At 36.0% G+C, this 22602-nt stretch overlaps 1 protein-coding gene across 9 annotated transcripts in view; it reads left to right on the plus strand.

Annotated features, from left to right (window-relative positions):
* Positions 1-22602, plus strand: part of CCDC171 (coiled-coil domain containing 171) — a 362751-nt gene that overhangs the window by 302727 nt on the left and 37422 nt on the right. For all 9 annotated transcript variants that reach the window (XM_060300955.1, XM_030840654.2, XM_060300958.1 and 6 more), the window contains one exon: positions 11001-11153. In XM_060300955.1, coding sequence (XP_060156938.1) covers positions 11001-11153 — 153 coding nt within the window. The remainder of the gene's footprint in view (positions 1-11000; positions 11154-22602) is intronic.

The raw sequence follows: 22602 nt of genomic DNA on the forward strand, positions 1-22602 counted from the left end.
TTGAGGTAGGTTCCCTCTGTGCCCATTTTCTGGAGAGTTTTTGTCATAAATGGGTATTGAATTTTGTCAAAAGCTTTTTCTGTATCTATTGAGATGATCATATGGTTTTTATTCCTTAATTTGTTAATGTGGTGTATCACATTGTTTGATTTGCATATATTGAAGAATCCTTGCATCTTGCATCCCTGGGATAAATCCCACTTGATCATGGTGTATGATCCTTTTAATGTGTTGTTGGATTTTGTTTGCTAGTATTTTGTTCAGGATTTTGCATCTATGTCCATCAATGATATTGGTCTATAGTTTTCTTTTTTTGTGATATCTTTTTCTGGTTTTGGTATCAGGGTGATGGTGGCTTCGTAGAATGAATTTGGGAGTGTTTCTCCCTCAGCGATTTTTTGGAAGAGTTTGAGAAGGATCAGTGTTAGCTCTTCTCTAAATGTTTGATAGAATTCAACTGTGAAGCCATTTGGTCCTGGACTTTTGTTTGTTGGAACATTTTTTATTACGGTTTCAATTTCATTACTTGTGATAAGTCTGTTTATATTTTCTAATTCTTCCTGGTTCAGTTTTGGAAAATCGTACCCTTCCAAGAATTTGTCCATTGCTTCGTGGTTGTCCATTTTATTGGCATATAGTTGTTTATAGTAGTCTCTTATAATCCTTTGTATTTCTGCGGTATCAGTTGTGATTCCTCCTTTTTCATTTCTAATTTTATTGATTAGAGTCCTCTTCCTTTTTATCTTGATGAGTCTGGCTAAGGGTTTATCAATTTTGTTTATCTTCTCAAAGAACCAGCTTTTAGATTTATTGATCTTTGCTCTTGTTTTCTTCGTTTCTATTTCATTTATTTCTGCTCTGATCTTTATGATTTCTTTCCTTCCACTGACTTTGGGTTTTCTTTGTTCTTCTTTCTCTAGTTGTTTTAAGTGTAGTGTTAGATTGTTTATTTGATATTTTTCTTGTTTCTTGAGGTGAGATTGAATTGCTATAAACTTCCTTCTTAGAACTGCTTTTGCTGTGTCCCATAGGTTTTGGGTTGTCATGTTTTCATTGTCATTTGTTTCTGTGTATTTTTTAATGTCTTTGGTTTCTTCAGTGATCTCTTGGTTATTTAGTAGTTCACTGTTTAGCTGCCATGTATTTGTGTTTTTTAGTTTTTTCCTGTAATTGATTTCCAGTCTCATAGCGTTGTAGTCAGAAAAGATGCTTGATACAATTTCAGTTTTCTTAAATTTTCCAAGGCTTGATTTGTGCCCCAAGATGTGATCTATCCTGGAGAATGTTCCATGTGCACTTGAGAAGAAAGTGTATTCTGCCACTTTTGGGTGGAACATTCTATAAATATCAATTAAATCTATCTGGTGTATTGTGTTGTTTAAAGCTTGTGTTTCCTTATTTATTTTCTGCTTGGGTGATCTGTCCATTGGTGTAAGTAGGAAGTTAAAGTCCCCTACTATTATTGTGTTACTTTCAATTTCTCCTTTCATGGTTGTTAGCATTTGCCTTATGTATTGAGGTGCTTCTATGTTGGGTGCATAAACATTTATAATTGTTACATCTTCTTTGATTGATCCTTTGATCATTATGTAGTGTCCCTCCTTATCTCTTGTAACAGTCTTTATTTTAAAGTCTATTTTATCTGATATGAGTATTGCTACTCCAACTTTCTTTTGATTTCTGTTTGTGTGGAATATATTTTTCCATCCCTTCACTTTCAGTCTGTATGTGTCCCTACGTCTGAAGTGGAACTCTTGTAGACAGCATATATATGGGTCTTGTTTTTGTATCCATTCACCCAGTCTGTGTCTTTTGGTTGGGGCTTTTTTTTTTTTTTTTTTTTGCGGTAGGCGGGCCTGTCACTGTTGGTGCCTTTACCGTTGCGGAGCACAGGCTCCGGACGCGCAGGCTCAGCAGCCATGGCTCACGGGCCTAGCTGCTCTGTGGCATGTGGGATCTTCCCAGACCGGGGCACGAACCCGTGTCCCCTGCATCGGCAGGTGGACTCTCAGCCACTGCGCCACCAGGGAAGCCCTTGGTTGGAGCTTTTAATCCATTTACATTCAAGGTTATTATCAATATGTATGTTGCTGTTACCATTTCCTTAATTGTTTTGGGTTTGTTTTTGTGGGTTTTTTTCTTCTCCTGTGTTTCCTGCCTAGAGAAGTTTCTTTAGCATTTGTTGTAAAGCTGGTTTGTGATGCTGAGTTCTCTTAGCTTTTGCTTGTCTGAAAAGCTTTTGATTTCTCTGTAGAATCTGAATGAGACCTTTGCTGGGTAGAGTAATCTTGGTTAGAGCTTTTTCTCTTTCATCACTTTAAGGATATCCTGCCACTGTCTTCTGGCCTGCAGTTTCTGCTGAAAAATCAGCTGCTAACCTTATGGGGATTCCTTTGTATGTTATTTTTTTTGTTTTTCCCTTGCTGCTTTTAATATATTTTTTTGATTTTAATTTTTGTTAGTTTGACTGATATTTGTCTTGGTGTATTTTTCCTAGAGTTTATCCTGTATGGGACTCTCTGTGCTTCCTGGACTTGAGTGACTGGTTCACTTGGGGGTTCCTCCCATCTCCTTGGGTGTCAGGGTCCTCCACCAACAGCTGGCAGGCACCCTAGTTTTGGGGAGACGCTAACTCAGCGTCTTCCCACACCACCATCTTGACGCCTGCATGTATCTTTTTGAATTATGGTTTTTATAGGCCCATGAGTGGGATTGCTGGATCATATGGTAGCTCTATTTTTAGTTTTTTTAGGATCCTCCATACTGTTCTCCATAGTGGCTGTACCAATTTACATTCTCACCAACAGGGTAGGAAGGTTCCCTTTTTTTCACACCCTCTCCAGCAACTTGTGCCCTTCTGACTCTAGGCCACTCTCTGTTTTGGTTTGTGGGCACAAACACAGCTGTTGCAGCTCTCCTTCACACCAGTAGGGGAAGAGCTGCCTAGCTCAGTCACCGTGATGCAGAGGAGTGCTCTCCATACTTGTTGATGGCTTACTTTTATTTTTGAACCAGTATCTCCAATATATGTATGTATGTATATTTATACCTTTATAAATTGTATACTTGTGTCATTGTTAAATAAGCTCTATAACATAAAACAAAAAAATATGGAATATTTTAAAGGTATGATTTTAAAAGATTTTTAAAAGAAAGATTAAAAAGTTAATATAAAAACTATGGAGACAGTAAAAAGATCAGTGATTGTCAGGGGTTGGGGAGGAGGGAAGAATGAGTAGGCACAGAGAATTTTTAGGGCACTGAAACTCTTCTGTGTGATACTACCATGGTGGGTACATGTCATTATACATTTGTCCAAACCAATAGAATGTACACCACCAAGAGTCAACACAAATGCACGCTATGGGTTTTGGGTGATGATGTGTCAGTGTAGGTTCACTGATGGTAACAAATGTACCACTCTGGTGCGGGATGTTTTTGGGTGTGTAGGGGCAGGGGGTATATGGGTAATTTATGTACTTCCCACTCAATTTTTCTGTGAACCTAAAACTGCTCTAAAAAATGTAGTCTATTAAAAGAACTAAATATAAAATAGAATAAAATCTATATATGGAAGTCTCCAATTTTTTTTCCATTTTAACTCACTTTGGAGACTGAATACATCCCAGTGGGTATGCAAGACAATGGACTTTCCCTTTTTTTTTAATAAAGTAAGAGATAAAATTTTTATTCTTTGATATGGATTGGCACTGGTATCATCACTTGGTCCATTTTTTAGACATTAATATTTCCTGTTAGGTATTTTGGGAAAAGGTGGAAGGATTCTACAGTGCAGCAGGGCTGAGAATGGTGTCCTCATTTGTTTATTTACTTTCTTTGTATTTCACCACGAACTCTTATGTACCCTGTATGGTTAAGTAATTTACGGATTAAATTATTTTTCATAGTTTAGTCTTTACAGTAGTTTACAATGAGATAAGAGGTAGTCTTTAAAATCTTCTATATAAGGTTTGCTGTTCTTCTTGTGACAAAATGCTTCAAATTACTCTTGAACTTGAGTGTGAATTATGTACTTTTCTGTAGCATAAAGAGAAGGGTTCCAAATCTGTAGGCCTTTTCTTTGCTGGCAAGTGGCTATCAAAAGCATTCTATCTATAAATTTTTTTTTAAAGAAGCCAAGACAAAACACATTCTGTCACAAGAAGTTTTAAAAGAAATGAACTGCTTTATTGAAGGAGTTTTATGGAGCATTATGAAAATAGTTGTTTGGAAGTGTTTCCAGAATTTTGGAATTTTTCCAAAATTGATCTAAATCTATAAAAATTCATATATGTGTATACACATAGAAAGTTCAGAAGCAAAGTTTTTGAACCAAAAAATGTGTTTGAATTTTTGTTAAAAATATAAAATGTATTTAGTATAAAATGCATTTGTGAAAATATAAAAACAGGACATATATTAGTTTAAAGAACAGTTGATTAATTCAGGGAAGTTGGAAATATTTTAGCCAAAATTCCAATTAAAACTTCATTTACTTGATTGATAGGATTGAAACATGCATGTCATGATTTAATAAACACAACCAGTGGTGTACTTTCGCCAAGTGCATCTTCCCTATTTACCACGTCATGGGATTGGTCAGGGTGAGGATTCAGTATTAGACTTCCAAACACGTTTCCCCACTATCCAAAAGCAGAGCATTCCTATAAAACCTGTCATAAGCTGAAATGGTGTTAAGTGAAGGAGCAGTTACCCTAGGCCCCATCTTGCTAATGGATGAACAAAATAAATGGAGACAAAGCACAGATGCTCACAGACACAGTTCAGAGCTGTGTGGACTTGGTGCTTAGATGCTGAGAGTAGTTCCCGGGGAAGGAGCTTGGAGGGGCGACTCTCACTGCTCTGGGTGAGCACTGCCTCCAAAAGGGCTCACTGCAAAACAAACAGTGAACGCTATTTTTGCTTTTTGCCTTTTTTGGTAAAAACGAAAATCCTCTTCGGATTTCTTTCGGTTATCGAAAACAGGTACAAATGCAGGTCTTTCGTGAAAGTGAAGTGGCATAAGGCAAACTTTCGAAGAGCAGGGATACCTGTATCACAAAAAGTTATACAAGATTTTTAAAATTGTAAAGCATATCCAATCATATTTCTTTCACTAACCATCATTAGTAATAACTTTTTGTTGAGAGTAAGAGGTTTCAGGGCTACTGATAAAGCCAAGTTAAGGCCCTCTCCCTCCTCTCATAGCTGTTTATGCTTAGTTTCAAGCCCACTTGTACTTGGTTACACCTTTGTAGAAGTGTTTTCTTGCTTGTGTTTTGGATAGGGTTTCTCTAAAATTTTGTTTCTGGCCTCTTCCACTTTCTCTTTCTTATTGATTCCTCAGAATTCTTGTCAGCTGAAAGCATTCTTATCAGCTTTGATGCCTGCACATGCATGCACACACACATATACACACACACACGTGCAACTCTGTGTGGTAAAGCAAGGAGGTGGATGGCAGTCTGCCATCCTGATTGAGTCTTTCCTACATAACTTTGTACTGGAATGTTATGGTGAATAGTATTTAGGGCCAGGGCCAGAAACCCAACATCCAAACTAAACAGTCCATTTCCAGATCTTAGACTGGCTCTTGACTGGGGGACGTAGTTGCTATTTGCAGACTAGTAAGAGACGCTTTAACCCTCATTCTCTGCTGTATCTCTACATTTATAAAATATTGGAATGAAAGTAAGTCAATTAAATGAGCAACCTTACAGAGTAATTTTGTGATAATGAAGAAAATAATTTTAATTCCAGGTGCCAAGGAATAAAATTTAATACTAAAAATTATGAGAATGTTATCATTCTAAGACTTTCATTCGTAGGAAAGACATCTTAAATAGTAACTTTTATTTTATTATTTTTTAATTAAAAAAATTTTTTTTACTAGGGTACAGTTGATTTACAATGTTGTGTTAGTTTCAGGTGTACAGCAAAGTGAATCAGTTGTGCATATACATTTACCCACTCTTTTTTAGATTCTTTTCCCATATAGGCCATCACAGAGTGTTGAGTAGAGCTCCCTGGGCTATACAGTAAGTCTTTATTAGTTATCTGTTTTATATATAACAGTGTGTATATGTCAATCCCAATCTCCCAATTTATCCCTCACCTCCCATTACCCCCTGGTAACCATAAGTTTGTTTTCTACATCTGTAATTCTATTTCTGTTTTGTAGTTAAGTTCATTTGTACCCTTTTGTTAGAGTCCACATATAAGTGATATCGTATATTTGTCTTTTTCTGACTTCACTCAGTATGACCATCTCTTGGTCCATCCATGTCACTGCAAATGGCATTATTTTGTTCTTTAAATAGTAACTTTTATTATCAATGGGACGTTTTGTTGTTAGGAAGTAAATATTCATTAGCCTCTAAAATTCTTTATTTTTGAAAGAATTTTAATATATTCAATGTGTAGAATAACTTGTATTTAAAATACTTATGTGTCCAATAATACCCCTCAGAAATATTGAATCTTTCTTTTATGAGTTAAAATAGTAATTTTCCTAATTTGATATCGTTGTCATTATTATAGTTAACATTTACCTGAGTGTTTACTGCATGCCAGATAGTTAAGGTCTTTTCATGTATTAATATTCATTTAACCCCCACAAAATCTTTGTAAGGTAGGAATCATTTTCCCCATGTTATGGGGATTTATTGTATTTCACATATTTGGTATATCTGGTATATCTATTTTACATGGTATACTTACTTTATATAGTATATAGAAATGAAGTATATCCGTAATTACAAAATTTAAAGTAAATGTCAGAGGTTTTTGCTTCCCAATTACTTACTCAAAAATATAAATAGAAAATTTACTATTTTGTTGGCATCTAGGCCTTATGACATTTTCCACTAATTGCTCCTTCTCCTAACATCAGCTTCCCAAGGCTCCTACTTTCCCTGAAGTCCAATTTTGAAGTCAGTCTAAACTACATAATATGTACATAACAAATTATATAAATAATATACTAGTCCTCAAGTGACAGTCACCTGTTTGTGTCTCAGAATTTTTTGTATTCTAAAACACTTACGCTTTTCCTTGAAATAGATAGAATGTGGAATTTTATATGTTTGAACTTTCTCATCTTGGTATGCTGATTATAAACACAATAGATTATCTCTAAAACAAAAGGCTATTTTTGTCCAGAAACTGTTTTTTGTTCTGTTTCTCATATAACTAGATAAACCCTACTGAGATTCATATCTCACTGCATGGTATAGTCAAAATCCCAAGGGCCAAAGATGACATGGGATATATTCTCAAGTGCTGGGCTAGCTTTTGACAGTATCATGCTGCTTTGTCATTGTTTCCTAATGTAAAAAGGTGTGATGTTTTAATACAGGAGTGAGGGGTATTGTATAGCGCTAGACTTCAGGAGATTGATAGAGAGGTCATGAGATGCTCACTCACTCCTCCTCGTACCCCCTCACTTGATTCCAGCTGTCATTTCCATTTCTTCTACCAAGCTGGCACCTTTCTTTTGTATTAAAGAGTTGGATTTTTCACTGGCATCCTTTATAACATAGTTTGAATGACTTTTTAATACTGGAAGTTAACATTCTTTATTCTTCAAAAGAGCTGTGGATTCTTTGAATAGCTTTACGATTTCACTGACACTCCTCCCTACCTTTCAGTTCTGAAGGAGGTTTTCATTTTAGAAGCATGTAGTATATTTTACTTACACTAGTTCCGTGAAACATACTTTCTGTATTGATTACCTTACCTTTGCTGCTCTGAAAAAAATATCCTATACAGTAAGTGTTATAGAAAATTGCTTTCATCTCTCAAATACTGCGTTAAAAATTTTAAATGCTTAAGACTCTAAATCCTAAGCAAAAAGTAGATTATTATTTTATTCTTTTTAATGTTATAAAGAAGTAATATGTGGTTTCTCTTAATACTGCACTGAATATCAGAATTTAGTTATTAAAAGCAGATCAAGGAAGGAGCCAAAATAATTATGACTTTTGTTCCATCCATCACGTAAAAATTCAGATATAACTTCTCAAAAAATATTTTATTTTTTAAAAAAGAGATTTAAAGGAATTCCTTTTATATTATAATTCCTTTTAGAATATCATGTATGTGACAATTCATGAAATGTGTTTCTCCAAATTTAAGAAATAGGACTTTTTTTTTTTTTTTTTTTTGAGGTACACGGGCCTTTTCCTGCTGTGGCCTCTCCCGTTGCAGAGCACAGGCTCCGGACGCGCAGGCTCAGCAGCCATGGCTCACGGGCCCAGACGCTCCGCAGCATGTGGAACCTTCCCGGACCGGGGCACGAACCCCTGTCCCCTGCATCGGCAGGTGGACCCTCAACCACTGCGCCACCAGGGAAGCCCCAGGACAACTTATTAAATGTTGAAATTTTTTATATATTAGAGGCCAGTTCTATTATGACTTACATTGAGATAATAATCCAGGAGCCTATTATTGATAGAAGAGTACTTTCTTCTTTTTATTAAATAAGGCCTTTATGTAAGTTTTCATGCATTTTATGCACTTTAGGTCCTTATATAACAGGAACACATGTATACAAGCCACCTATCACAGATTGTCTCATTAAGATCTTAGTGGAGAATTTAAAAATAGAACAATGGTAATACTACAATGAAATTTACTAGCTTACCATTTTTAGAGGGCTTTTTTATATTAGGTGCAATGTAGCTGAAGGGTTAAGAGAATGGCTTTGTATTAGATTTTTTTTTTTTTTTTTTTGGCAGTATGCAGGCCTCTCACTGTTGTGTCCTCTCCCACTGCGGAGCACAGGCTCTGGACGCGCAGGCCCAGCAGTCATGGCTCACGGGCCCAGCCGCTCCACAGCATATGGGATTCTCCCGGACTGGGGCACGAACCCGTGTCCCCTGCATCGGCAGGCGGACTCCCAACCACTGCGCCACCAGGGAAGCCCTGTATTAGATTTTTAACTATCTGATCCTCACAACAGTTTTAGAAATAAGCAAAAAAATTGACTTTTCTTCCCATTTTATGGAGGGAGGAGGTGGAGGCTCAGAGAGATGACATGGCATTGCCCAACAAGATAAAGCTAAGTAAGTGGCAGCATGAGAACCAGAAAAAAATAGGACTTGTGATTCCTGGTCCACCATCTCAGTGGAGAAGATAAGTGAATTTTCAGAAGTAGAGAGAGACTTGGTGTAGGAAGAAACAGATATGATTTTGTAATTTCTGATTTTTATCTACTTTTGAAACCCAGGGACATATTTTGTGTTAGTATTAGCCCTCAGCTTACCTTGAAATGACTCAAGGTGAGGAATGTTAGGACATGTGAGATGTTCCCAAACATGAGGTCGTACCATGCTTATTTAGTGTTGGGTAATAGAATGAACTTTTGTGTACTTTATCTTTTTATGCCTACAGCTATGCTTTTGCTTCTTTTTTCAACTTTGAATAAAGTATGGGTAGTAATTTATTCACTAGAGTGTTAAGGTTATATTTTCCCAAGTATCTTCATCCTTTTCTATAAGGTATTTTTTGCCAAACTGAATATGACTAATGTGGCTTTTCATCTTTTCCAGTCTCTCTCTCTCCCCTCCTTCCCTCCCTCCCTCCCTCCCTCCCTCCCTCCCTTCCTCCCCTCCCTCCCTCCCTCCCTCCCCTCCCTCCCTCCCTCCTTGCCTTCCTTCCTTCCTTCCTTCCTTCCTGTCAGTCATTCAAGCCATCCCTGAAGATACAGAGATGATTAGATTTGACACAATATCTGGCCTAGGTAGCTCCTTAGTGTAGTGACTATAAACATGTAAATTAATGCATTTCTGCCAAAGCAATAAATGCAGTAGTAGAAGCAAGCATGAGGGACCCACAGAGAACCAGAATAGAAGTTAACACTGCCTTTGGGCTCAAAAGAGCCTTCTTTAAAGAGGTGGTTTCTGAACTGGGTTTTTGAGGGCAAATAGGAATTTGTTAGGCAAAAAGCTATGAATTTTCTTTTAACTACAAATAACTCACCTACTTCTTTTTCTCAGACATTGTGTATGTTGTTTCTTACTTTTTGTTCACCAGATTATTTCATATGCATTCAGAATTGCCCAAATATCTAGTTTCTTAAAGCCCTCTCAAACCAGACTCTTCAGATTGAATATAATTTGGAAATTTTCAGACTGTCTACCATTGTTCTAAGTTGTGGCTGCAGTTGGAACATGGTTTTCTTGTAAATAACATAAAATTATATTTGAATATGTCTTTGAAATGTTTGATTTTACTTTACTGTATTTGAAGTATTTTGAAAGACTTTTTAGTCTTTCAAAGGTGTAATAGTATTCTTGGACTTAAAATTCACTACGGCTTGCTTTAGAAGCAAAAGTCTACAAAATATGATTAAACTGTGGTACAGAGGCCCAACAATTCTCCCGAATATTACACTACTTAGGGAAGAGAAAAAGTTACCAGCACTTGCTTATGTTATTTATTTTATTATATCCAGTGTAATGCAAGGACGTTCCTCTGTTATATGAATGAAAATAATTATGCTTTTCTTACAATATAGGAATCATATTATTTACTCTTAAAAAATCATAGGATTAGTTCAGCTCCTTTTGTTTCAAAACATTTGTGTTCTAGGTGGTTTGAAAATTTTACTGAGCTCATTTTGAAATATCTTGCTTATACATCCATCTGTTGTGTGTCTTAAGATTGAAATTTAGGTCAAATTGCAACTTGAATTTAACTTTACAAAGGTAATAAGTGTGCCATCTTTAAAAACTGCATTCTAAACTTTAAGCACATAGATCAAAGTACACCTTATTTAAATAAATATTCTGGAAAAAAGTCTCAGTTATTTTCTCCCAGACTTTCTTAAAATAGTCACGGTTCTCAATATAAAATGTGAGGTTTAGCTTTATTATTTTAAAGGAGGATGAAAAGTTGTTTATTTTAAAATTTTAATGATTTTGCTTTCAAATTATGGAAATTCTCCTTTGGGGACAGCTTTATTTGAATTGTATGTGGCATTATTTTTATTTCTTAAGGCTATGATTAAAAGTTTCGTGGATGTCTACCAGCTTGCAAGCACTAGAATTGCTACATTAGAAAAGGAGATGACATCTCATCGAAGTCACATTGCAAGCTTGAAATCAGAACTTCACACAGCTTGTTTACGTGAAAATGAAAGTTTACAATCAGTAAGTCCTACAATATTTTTTTCTTCTTTGAATCTTGGGTCACATTTACATTCATGTTTTTGTTGTTCATAAGATCGCTCACCAGTATATATAATTTAGGGTGAGTAATCAATCAAGCAACGTAAAATTATTAAGTGTGGAGAAAATTTTGAAGGAAGAAAAGCAATTAATTTTTCCATTGTATCATGTATAAAGATATGCATATTGTTATCAATGCTAAAGCACTACATCAAGATTCCTTTGTGTTTGGCAGTGCAGCTGACAGTTGGATTTGGCAGTATGCATAGTTAAAGCTTGCAACTGTCTGAAGATTCAGTGTGTCCCATTAAGACAGAATATTATTAATTATGCGTATAACCAGAATGGTAATTAGAACATGTGATTATTCTCTGTAGAAAGCTAGTCTTATCCATAATACATGTCCAGCTAAAGATGCATGTTGTGATTCATCTATATGATTAAAATTCAGTTTCAGCAGTCATTTTATGTCTTAAAATTTTAGCCCATGATGAAATTTGGGCTCATTTAAGACTAAACAAAATTTTCTACATTTGAAATACGTGTTTGGGGAGTATCAAAAAATGAATATATTTGTGACATAAAGGAATAAAATACACATTTAAACTTTCTCCTCAAAAGCCAGGTATGTCAACATATCTCAACAGTGAGATTCAGAGGGTTACCAATAATTAGAATGTCTTTTTTCCCTGTTTGGTTTGATTAGAATGGATCTGGGTGACTTGTAAGGAAAAACAGTATCATTTTGCCATTTAGCTGTTGACCAATTTCAAATGATATATTCAACAGAAAAAGAGTTAGCATTAAAGCAAATAGATGCATAGTTGTGGTTTGGTTCTTCAGCTCCTTCAGGTCATAGCTCAAGTGTCAGCGTCCTAATGAAAGCTTTATGACCATGGTATTTAAAACTGCAACCACTAACCCTCCCCCACCCTACAAGCTCTGTCTCATTCTCACCCCATGTTGCCTATCTACCTTCTACCTTCCTTGCTTTATTTTTTTCACTACAGCACTTACCAGCTTACGTATATTGTATTTTATTTATTTGCTTTTTGTCTGTTTGCTCCTTACCCTCATAGAATATAAGTTCCATAAGGACAAGCTATTTTGGTTATTTTCTTCACAGCTGTAAAGGCACTCTAGTGCCAAGAATAGTCTGACCCACAGTAGGTGTTCAACAAATGGTTATTGAATGAAACATACTGGGACCTAATCCAATAAATGAACAAACTAGTTATTTGGGACCTGAGATGAGATTCAGTTGAGTTCAATTTTTAAAATTACTTTGTTAATTTCTTAGTGAGAGAGTAGTAAATTTGACCTCAAATAAGAGAAATCAAGATGAAGAGGAAACCTTTATAAAGATTTGAGTAAGTATTTGGAATTCATTCTAGTCTTTCTCTGAAACACATTTACATTTCTTCCTGCTAACTCTCTGATCCCATTGGTTAATATTACATTATACTATGTCAGCTTTGTTGGGTCATACCATTATTGGTTGTTTATTACTGTTATTCATATAAAAATAATTGCTTATGTTCTGAGAAAGTTTGGTAAGGTGGGATTGTTTCCCATGGGTTCAAAAATTTTTTACCAATTATTAAGCTATTGATGTCTTAATGGAGGTGTGCTTAATACCCCCACTATCATAATAAAGCTCCACTTCTCAACCTTCTGAACAGATTTACGGGATATGCTCATCATCTTATTAGTAAGAGGAGGTTCACTCTAGCAGTGATTCTCAAAAGGGAATGTGTGTAATGTGAAAATTTTCCCCATCAGATTCTGATGTGTCCTTCTAGGACACTGCTGCCTAATCCCATGTTTCTATGGGATATATGCTCTCCAGGCTCTTCCCTTAGTTGAGAATCATTGTTTTGAAAACAATAATAAATTTGTATACTAATTTCTATTTTTCAAGACATTTAAATACGCATTTTCTAACTTGAACTACTTAAGAACTCAGAGAGGTTAATCTTTTAATTTCATAGATGAGAGGTGATATATATATATATATATATATATATATATATATATATATATATATATATATAGTTTGGTAGATAAGAGCATGGGCTTTGGAATTACAACCATTAGAAGTACAGTCAAGTGTAAATAACAGAAAACTTGACTAACATGTTTAAGACAGTTTTTTTGGCTCATACAGCAAGAAGTCTAGAAGTAGGTGACTATTGTCATTGGTTTAGTAGTTCAGCTTCTCTGTAATTTCTCTGCCACTCCCTGATTGTCATAAGATGGAAGCCAGCTCTAGGATTTGGAATCACATTCAAGTCAGAGGAATGGGATGGCCCAGCAATACCTGTTTTATATATATGATAAAGCATTGCAAGGCTTTCCATTTAGAAAATATTTAAGTTTTTATACCATACATTTATTTTTTAAATATTTAGAAATTTTAATATAAATTTAATAGATAACAGATATTAAAGTATATTTAAATGTTTATATATTTAAAAGAGAAAAAGCCTTCCAAGGAAGTTCCAAACATATTTCCACTTATATTCCATCAGCTGGAAATGGGTTGTGTGGCCACCTTGAGCTATAATGAGTCAAGGGACAAGGAAATGAGAAATGAATAGATACCGGGTTAACCAATTAATAGTATATCTGACCTGTCATACAAGTCAGATATATCTGGATTCCAATTCAGCTTCTGTCAGTTGCTAATCAGGTGGCTTGGGTCTCAGGTTTTCATCTGTAAAATGAGGATAATGATACTACTCTCTAATAGAGATGTTGGGAGGTCTAGTGAGAAGTCTTTTTTTTTTTCTTAACATCTTTATTGGAGTATAATTGCTTTACAATGGTGTGTTAGTTTCTGCTTTGTAACAAAGTGAATCAGTTATACATATACATATGTTCCCATATCTCCTCCCTCTTCCATCTCCCTCCCTCCCATCCTCCCTATCCCACCCCTCTAGGTGGTCACAAACCACATAGCTGATCTCCCTGTGCTATGTGGCTGCTTTCCACTAGCTATCTATTTTATGTTTGGTAGTGTATATATGTCCATGCCTCTCTCTCGCTTTGTCACAGCTTACCCTTCCCCCTCCCCATATCCTCAAGTCCATTCTCTAGTAGGTCTGTGTCTTTATTCCCGTCTTAACCCTAGGTTCTTCATGACCTATGAAAGAATGCGCAACATCACTAATAATTAGAGAAATGCAAATCAAAACTACATTGAGGTATCATCTCACACCAGTCAGAATGGCCATCATCAGAAAATCTGAAAACAATAAATGCTGGAGAGGGTGTGGAGAAAAGGGAACCCTCTTGCACTGTTGGTGGGAATGTAAATTGATACACCCACTATGGAGAACAGTATGGAGGTTCCTTAAAAAACTAAAAATAGAACTACCATATGACCCAGCAATCCCACTACTGGACATATACCCTGAGAAAACCATAATTCAAAAAGAGTCATGTACCACAATGTTCATTGTAGCTCTATTTACAATAGCCAGGACATGGAAGCAACCTAAGTGTCCATCATCAGATGAATGGATAAAGAAGATGTGGCACATATATGCAATGGAATATTACTCAGCCATAAAAAGAGACGGAATTGAGATATTTGTAGTGAGGTGGATGGACCTAGAGTCTGTCCTACAGAGTGAAGTAAGTCAGAAAGAGAAAAACAAATACCGTATGCTAACACATATATATGGAATCTAAGAAAAAAAAAAAGGTAGTGAGAAGTCTTAAAGTACTTTGCACTTTGCCTTGCACTTAGTGAATAATCCAAAAAAAGTTAGCTATTATTTTTATTACCATTATATTTACATCTTTTTTTTTTTTTTTTTTTTTTTTTTTTTTACGGTATGCGGGTCTCTCACTGCCGTGGCCTCTCCCACCGCGGAGCACAGGCTCCGGACGCGCAGGCCCAGCAGCCATGGCTCACGGGCCCAGCCGGTCCACAGCATGTGGGATCCTCCCGGACCGGGGCACGAACCCGTGTCCCCTGCATTGGCAGGTGGACTCTCAACCACTGCGCCACCGGGCAAGCCCTACCATTATATTTATAGAAAGTAATTGGATTGCACCACAGGGAAAGATTATTTACTAACATAACATCTTCAGTTTCAAACTGTGTCATTTTGTTCTGCTTCCTATTGTAACCTTGAGCATGTAACTCCTGCTCTATGATCACCATCAGTATATTCCCGTGGCTGAGCTCTCTGCCCTTTCTGCAGCCTGTCTGCCCCTCTTTTCACTGACACATTCTTGAAAAGCAGTCTATACTTTCTTCTTCTATGTGCTCATTCTACTGAAACTATTTTCTTAAAGGTCACCAATAATTTTCTGCTTGCTCTGCCTATCCATTGGTTCCTTCTCATCTCCTTTCATCTTTCTCAGACATTTGAGGCTTCAACTACTTTCTTCTTTAAATACTCATCTCCTTTGTTTCTCTTGTTATCGACTTTTCTTCATTGGCTCTCTGGCCTCTACTTAGTTGAGCTCTGCCTTCTTTGTATTATTGTGTGTTAATTCTTTTCTCCACCCATTAGTTTAGTATTTATTCTGCATCTGGTCTGTGACAGGCTTAGTTTTGGTCCTGGGGATGTCATGTGAACCTAAACAGACAGTCTTCACTCTCATGAACTTAAAATCTAATAGTGAAAGTAAATATTTTTCATGTAATCACACTAGTTAATGTGTAATTACTTATAGGATAAGTTCACCGAAAGAGAAGAACTTAAGTGTATAAGAGTTTTTTTAAACAAATGAGCTTGCCTTAGACTAAGGTATCAGTAAAGCCTTTTCTGGGTCAGTGATGCTTAAGCTAATATCTGAAGACTGGGTATAAGGTACCCAGGGGTGGAAGAGAGTAGTGTTCCAGATCAGGAGGAGAGGAGCACAGATATTTACAAAGGCTCTGTGGTGGGAGGAAGAAATTGAAGAAATTGAGGAAGACCAGTATGGCTGGAATAAAGAGAGCAAAGGCAAGAGTACTCTGAGATAAGAAAGGTCTGGAGAAAAGGGCAGAGGTCAGACTTTGTTGTCTTTGTTTTGAGAGCAAAGGAAGAGTCATTGAAAAACTTTAAAGAAGGAGTGATATGCTTGGATTTGCTTTTTTTAAAAGATCACTTTGGCTGTAGTGTGAAGAAACAATTGAATGTGAAGAACAAGAGATAGTGGTGTGTCAAACAATTCCTAGGTGTTTTTGCTTTTGGAAGTGGATTAATGATCTCATTTACTGAGAGAGAAACAATGGAACAGGAGGGGATATTGTGAGTTTAATTTTGAGTATGTTAAGTTTGAGGTGCCACTGAGACATCCAACTGGAGATGTCACAAAGGCTGCTTGATGTGAAATTCAAGGAAGAAGCCAAGCTGGAGATAACAATTTCAAGTCACTATTATACGGGTAGGACTTGAAGCTATCAGCAAGACTGAGACGACATAGGGACGGTTTATAGAGTAAGAAGAGAAAAAGGCCTAAGAATGAAGCTTGAAAAACTCCAGCATATAATGCCTGAGTACAAGAGGATAACGTTGCAAAGGAAGCTGTGAAGGAACAGGCAAAGAGGGAAGAGGAAAACCAAGGAAGTATGATGCCATGAGAAGAGAGAATTTCAAGAAGGGTGACATGCCGGTAGTGTCATATACTGCTGAAAAGCAAGTGAAATGAGGACTGAAAAATGGCCTTTGGAGTTAGTGCATGGAGGCCCTTGGTAAACTTAACAAAGGTTCTTTCATCAAGAGGTGGCGAAATTAGTGGAAGTTGAACAAAAGAAGTGAATTTAGACATCTGTCGCAAAGATTTAGCTATTAAGTGTGAAAAATAGGAGTGGAGTGTTCAGAGGATTCAGGGAGTTCTAAGACAGGAATGACTTAAATATGTTTCAGTATCTTCTTAAAATAGGCCTCCCGCAGTCTGCTTTTGACCCTGTCCACTATACTGTCCATTTTTATAATTTCAATTATGACCTTTTTCATACTGCTGCTTTCTTCTACTTCTTTTTTTTTAACTCCAGCTTTCCTTTGACTAGTGTTTGCATGATATATCTTTTCCCATTCTTTTCTTTTAACCTATGTTTTATATTTACAGTGGGTTTCTTGTAGAAAGATATAGCTGGTTTTGTTGTATTTTCCATTTGACAATCTCTGGCTTTTAACTGGGTGATTAGATCATTTAAGTTTAATATAATTATTGACATTTTTGGATTTTTGTCTACCATTTTAGCTCTCTTATGGGGATGAAGGTGAAGATATGATCTCTGCTTTTGTGAATTCCTCTTCTAGCAAGGGAAATGGTCACATAAGCAAATATCAATACTAAAAATAGGCATGTATAAAGTATGTGGGAACATAGATGAGGGAGGAGTTCATTCCGCCTAATATTGTTAGAAGAAGGTACTGAGAAGATGAAATGTTTGCAGGAGTCTTTGAAGGATGTCTAGCAATTTGACACCTTGTTAAGGGAGAAGAGCAGTAAAAAATCTTTGCTTTATTTTGATTTGAGGAATAGGCCTCATGCGTAGTACATATATTTAATGAATTAAATTATATAATGAGTTTTTTTGTGTAATAGAAATGTATTGTTATTTTAGTTCCATTCCCCCTCTGAATCAAAGACATCCAACTCACCCAAACAGCCTGTACCCGCTGGAGCCCAAGACTGCTTGCAGCAGTCACTCCAAACCCTACCTTCACATGTTTGCAAATCCATTCTTGCACCATCCAATCCCTGCTTCTTACTTTATAACCTAATTTGATTCTGTCTCTGACTGTTTTGCTCTTGATGTTCTTATTTGGTCTCTGTATTTGTTATTTTGGTCCATTCTCAAAACTCCATTACTGGGTCCTCAGATGATCTAGCTCTCTGCTCCAGTACCTGCTTCAATTACCATCACCTCCTTCCCCTCATATATAGCTTTAGAGTCAGGCAGACTTGGGGGTGCTTTCTGGCACTCTTACTTATTACCCACACAATACTCTAAGCATCAGTTTCAGTGTTTGTAACATGTAGGTGAAATTCCCTACATTGTAGGATTGTTGTGAGGATTAAACAAAGATACAGCATTTGGCATATTGGTAGATCCTCAGTAAATATTGATTTGCTTCCCTACTGATAGTTACGTATATATCATACAGCTAAGCTATACTTGTAGCTTTAGGAAGTATATGTAAGCATGAGGAAATCTTTTTATGAGTAGGCAAAAGATCTAAAACAACACTTAAATCAGTGCTTTTAGCACATTTAATACTAAATACAGTATTAATGTTAGCTGCTGTTGTTATCACTTACTTAATCAACTTAGGAAAGTCAGTATATGCTCATTTCTAAATTTTCTACCATTTCACTAGATAAGAATAAAAATAAATATTCATTATTAGTTAAGAAAAAACTTAGTATACCATGGTGTGGTGATGCATAGAGAGAGCTGGATTGTATGGTGGATATGAAGAGTCATCTTTCAAAGCTTTATCCCCCTTTAGGTGACATTTTCATTTTTTGTTCAGTAACATGTAATAGTGATGCTGGAGTTCATCTAAGAGTTCTCATCAATTGTATACTTGCCAGGACTTTAACATTTTCAGCATTTTGGTCTTTGACCCATTAACTTAGGGCTGTTCTAGAGCTTTTATCTTGAGTAATAGTAACCAGAAAGAGCTTTGAGTAAAGAGCTTTTGAATCCCGTACAGCCCAGTAGAGAACAGTACAGCAGTCAGAACCAATTACTTGTGGCTGTTTGGAGACCGGCACACCCACAACTGTGGAGAAACACATGGTATTTCAGTCTGTGAAACATAGAATGCCAAACCCAAATACTTTGCTGTGAGTTATGGTGCTTCAAGCTACAGTATTGATCTGCCTCATTTCCATTGTATGTTTAAGCAGTATGTTTTTGATTCTACAGTACTTTATTTGTGAGAAAACAGTGAGTGACAAATCAGAGGAGCATTCCATTTAGTATATTGCGGGGGAGAGATCATTGCATCATTTTTCAGATTATGTCAGATTCAATAGTTGTCAAGTGGTGTTATATTGTTAATCAAGCAGAAGGGTTTAGATACTTTGGTTAATGTTATTTTTATCTGTTAAGATAAAAAAAAAAGGACCCCTTTATCTTAAGTTCTCAATTAAAATTCTGTCACATTTATTTTTATTATATTTTCTTGCGAGAGGAAGTATTGTTTGTTAGTATTGTATGGCTAAAGAAACTGACAGAATTTAAGTAACTTACTCTAGGTAAATTGTTTTCATAAACTTTACTTTATCTCAGTTGATTCCTGATGTTTATTATTGAGGTTTTTAATCTTTCAAGAAAAATAATCTTTAAAAATGAGCCATAAACCAAGCCTTAATTTGTTGAGACAGGCTGTGCAGTGCAGTTCAGTGGTATCAAGTACAGATTCTCGAGTCTTACTCCCAGGTTTTTGATTAGAACCCAATCAGATTAGAACAAGGCCTCTGATTTCTTGTCTGGTGCTTTCCTATGAGACTGCAGTGTGGGTTAAAACAAATCTGTGCCATCAAGGGCTTTCAAGTGTAGCAGAGACTACAACCATTACACAGATAATTAAAAGAATGACGTTAAAGTGGAATCACAGAGTGCTATGAGAGCGCATAACTGGGGATCTGACCTTGGCTTCAGGTGGTCTAGTTGAGGGATGGAGATCTTAGTTGTGATAAGGAAGGTTAAGGAGGAGTTGACAAGGGAAAGCACGGAATGCTGAAGGGATGGAAAGACGTCTGTATGACTTGAGCAGCGTGCATCAGGTGGAGAATGGTGAGAGATGATGCAGACTTGTGGAGGAGCACTGTGGCTGTGACTCTCAGCTTTCTGAGAAGCCCTCTGACTCATACGTCTCCATTAATGGCACTGGAAAACATCTACCCCCTTTGCTTTATGTATTTACTCTTCCCAACTGCACATTTAATTTTTTCCATTTAATTCTTAAAATTCACTAACATTTTATATCATAACAGCCCTTGTTTTACCCTTTTGCTAAATATTGCTTACTTAGATGCTCATTAAATTCTTCCACATTTTAATCATGAGCTCCAGCTCTGGCCTTTGGATACTAACAGTTAAATAAGAGAAACAAAAACATCAAAAGGTGGGACAGCCCAGTCAATATGCAAACATTTTCCTTGATCCTTGACACAAATTTACAAGCTTTTAAAGGTTTTTCATAGTCCAGAAACTCAAGCTTTTTAATACAGTAAACAGGGGCCTAGAGATAATAATAATGTATATTCCACTGGCCTCACACCTCTTCTGTAGCCTTTTAGTTTTTGTATGATGCAGTTTAAGAGGAGCTACTTTTATGATGAAAGATATCTGTATAGTGACTGTAGGGGCAAGATATTATAAATTTTATATTTATATATATATTAAGTATATACATATATAATTGATATATTGGGTTGGCCAAAAAGTTCGTTCGGGTTTTTGGTATGCTGTTACAAAAACCCGAACGAACTTTTTGGCCAACCCAATATAACATTTTATAAACATTTAATATTAGATATATTTTATATATAAGTATAAATATAAAATATGTTTATATGTAATAAATATATGTATATAATTCTGTTCTTCAGTGATGAAATGTTACAATGGTGGAGCAAAGAGTAGCAAGAATGAAAATTTCCAACTCTGATCATTATAATCAATTAGCAATTAAGCTGTAGAAACTAGAGATGGCAGTTTGGCAATCTAATGCTCTCAATAGTCCTACCAGTTGTTCAGAGTGGTGGCAACTAAATATGCTGAGTATCTCTTCTACTATTTGATCTTTCTTACTAAATTGATTTCTTTGAAGGCTTCAGTCACCTGCTAGATTTTCAGAAATCTCCATTCTGATTTTCTGCAAAAACCTCAGACTCAGTGAGGTCCCAAACTGAACATGTTACCTAACTCTACCAATCCCCATTTTCCCAAACTCTCCTTTCATTATGTTCCCTGTGTCTGACATAGCTATTCACCTCGCAGCCCAGCATAGCACCCTTAACATTTGTTCTACATACTTTCCCTCCACCACCAGTATTTAATCAGTTGCTAAGTCTTAATGTTTCCACCACCACAGGATCTCTTAGACCCAGTCTCTCCTTTCTACCCTTGTGTTCACATTAAGTTTTCCTTGGGTTATTGCAGTGGTCTTCCAATGCATTTCCCCATATGTAGATTTTCCCCTTCCATCTTGTCTGCCACGTTAATGCCGGTTATCTTTCCAACACACAGATAAGGTCAGACCATAGCTTGACCCAAAACATATTTTGGCTCTACACTTTCTTCATGAAAGCAAAAATTCTTTATCATTGGCATTGAGGCATATCCTGACTCCATCTGGTTTTTTAGTTCATCTCTCAGTTGGCAGAATTAAGGGTTCCCTTTGTTATGCTCATTCATCACTGAATTTACCTGTCTGAGAACTATATAGTAGTCTGACTTATATAATCAATTAGTTGTGTATGGATTACCATATTGTGAGTCTGTGAGGTGATATGTTTTGTAATTCATTATAATGGTCTCACCTCAATAAAATGCTGGCTTATTTAAATTGAGATTAACTGGAAGAGCCCCCCTTCAGTGCTGCTTTTCAGTACGCACTTGTTATGGCACTTAGACTTCGCACAAACCATAGTTCCACCTCAGATTTTCCCACACAAACTTTTCTTAATTCCCATCAAACTATATTTCATGTATGTCTCTAGCAAACACTTAATGAGAATGAATAGTTTATATATTATTATACCAACGTAAAATTTAAAGTAAATACTTTCAGGTAATCCAAATTGCATATTTCTTCTCCTCTTTACTACTCTTCCTATAAAAACCAAAAAACCCAAGACTGAAAATTATTTCTGACAAAGAAAAACATTCTTTTCAGCATACCACTTAAATAATTTTAAACTTTGTCAGATCTATGGGGCCCCTGACTGTATATCTTTACTCACATAGACCATAAAATGACCAGCATAATGCCTTTTACTCACCCGGTGGGTACTCAGTAAGTGTTTGATGGTAACAATGATATACCAAATTAAAATTAACTGTGCCTGGGCCTAGCAAAAAGTAAGAGTATGTGAGATTTATTTCAGAAATAGAAGTCTAATTTACATAAATCGTTAAAAAGCTCATTTTCAAAACTATATTTCCTTGAACTCTTACTTCACACCATATATAAAAATTAACTCAAAATGGATCAAAGACCTAAATATAAGAGCTAATATTCTTGATAAAAAACTTAGATATGAATCTTCATGAGCTTGGATTTGACAATGGATTCTTAGATTCGACACTAAAAGCATAAATAAGAAAATGAAAAATAGAGCTCATCAAAATTAAAAACTTTTGTGCATTAAAAAAACACACCCCAGAATGGGAGAAAATATTTATAATTCGTATATCTGATTAGGGTCTAATATGTAAAGAACTCTTAAAACTGAACAACAA

This window comes from Globicephala melas, chromosome 6, assembly GCF_963455315.2.
Source record: "Globicephala melas chromosome 6, mGloMel1.2, whole genome shotgun sequence".
NCBI lineage: Eukaryota > Metazoa > Chordata > Mammalia > Artiodactyla > Delphinidae > Globicephala > Globicephala melas.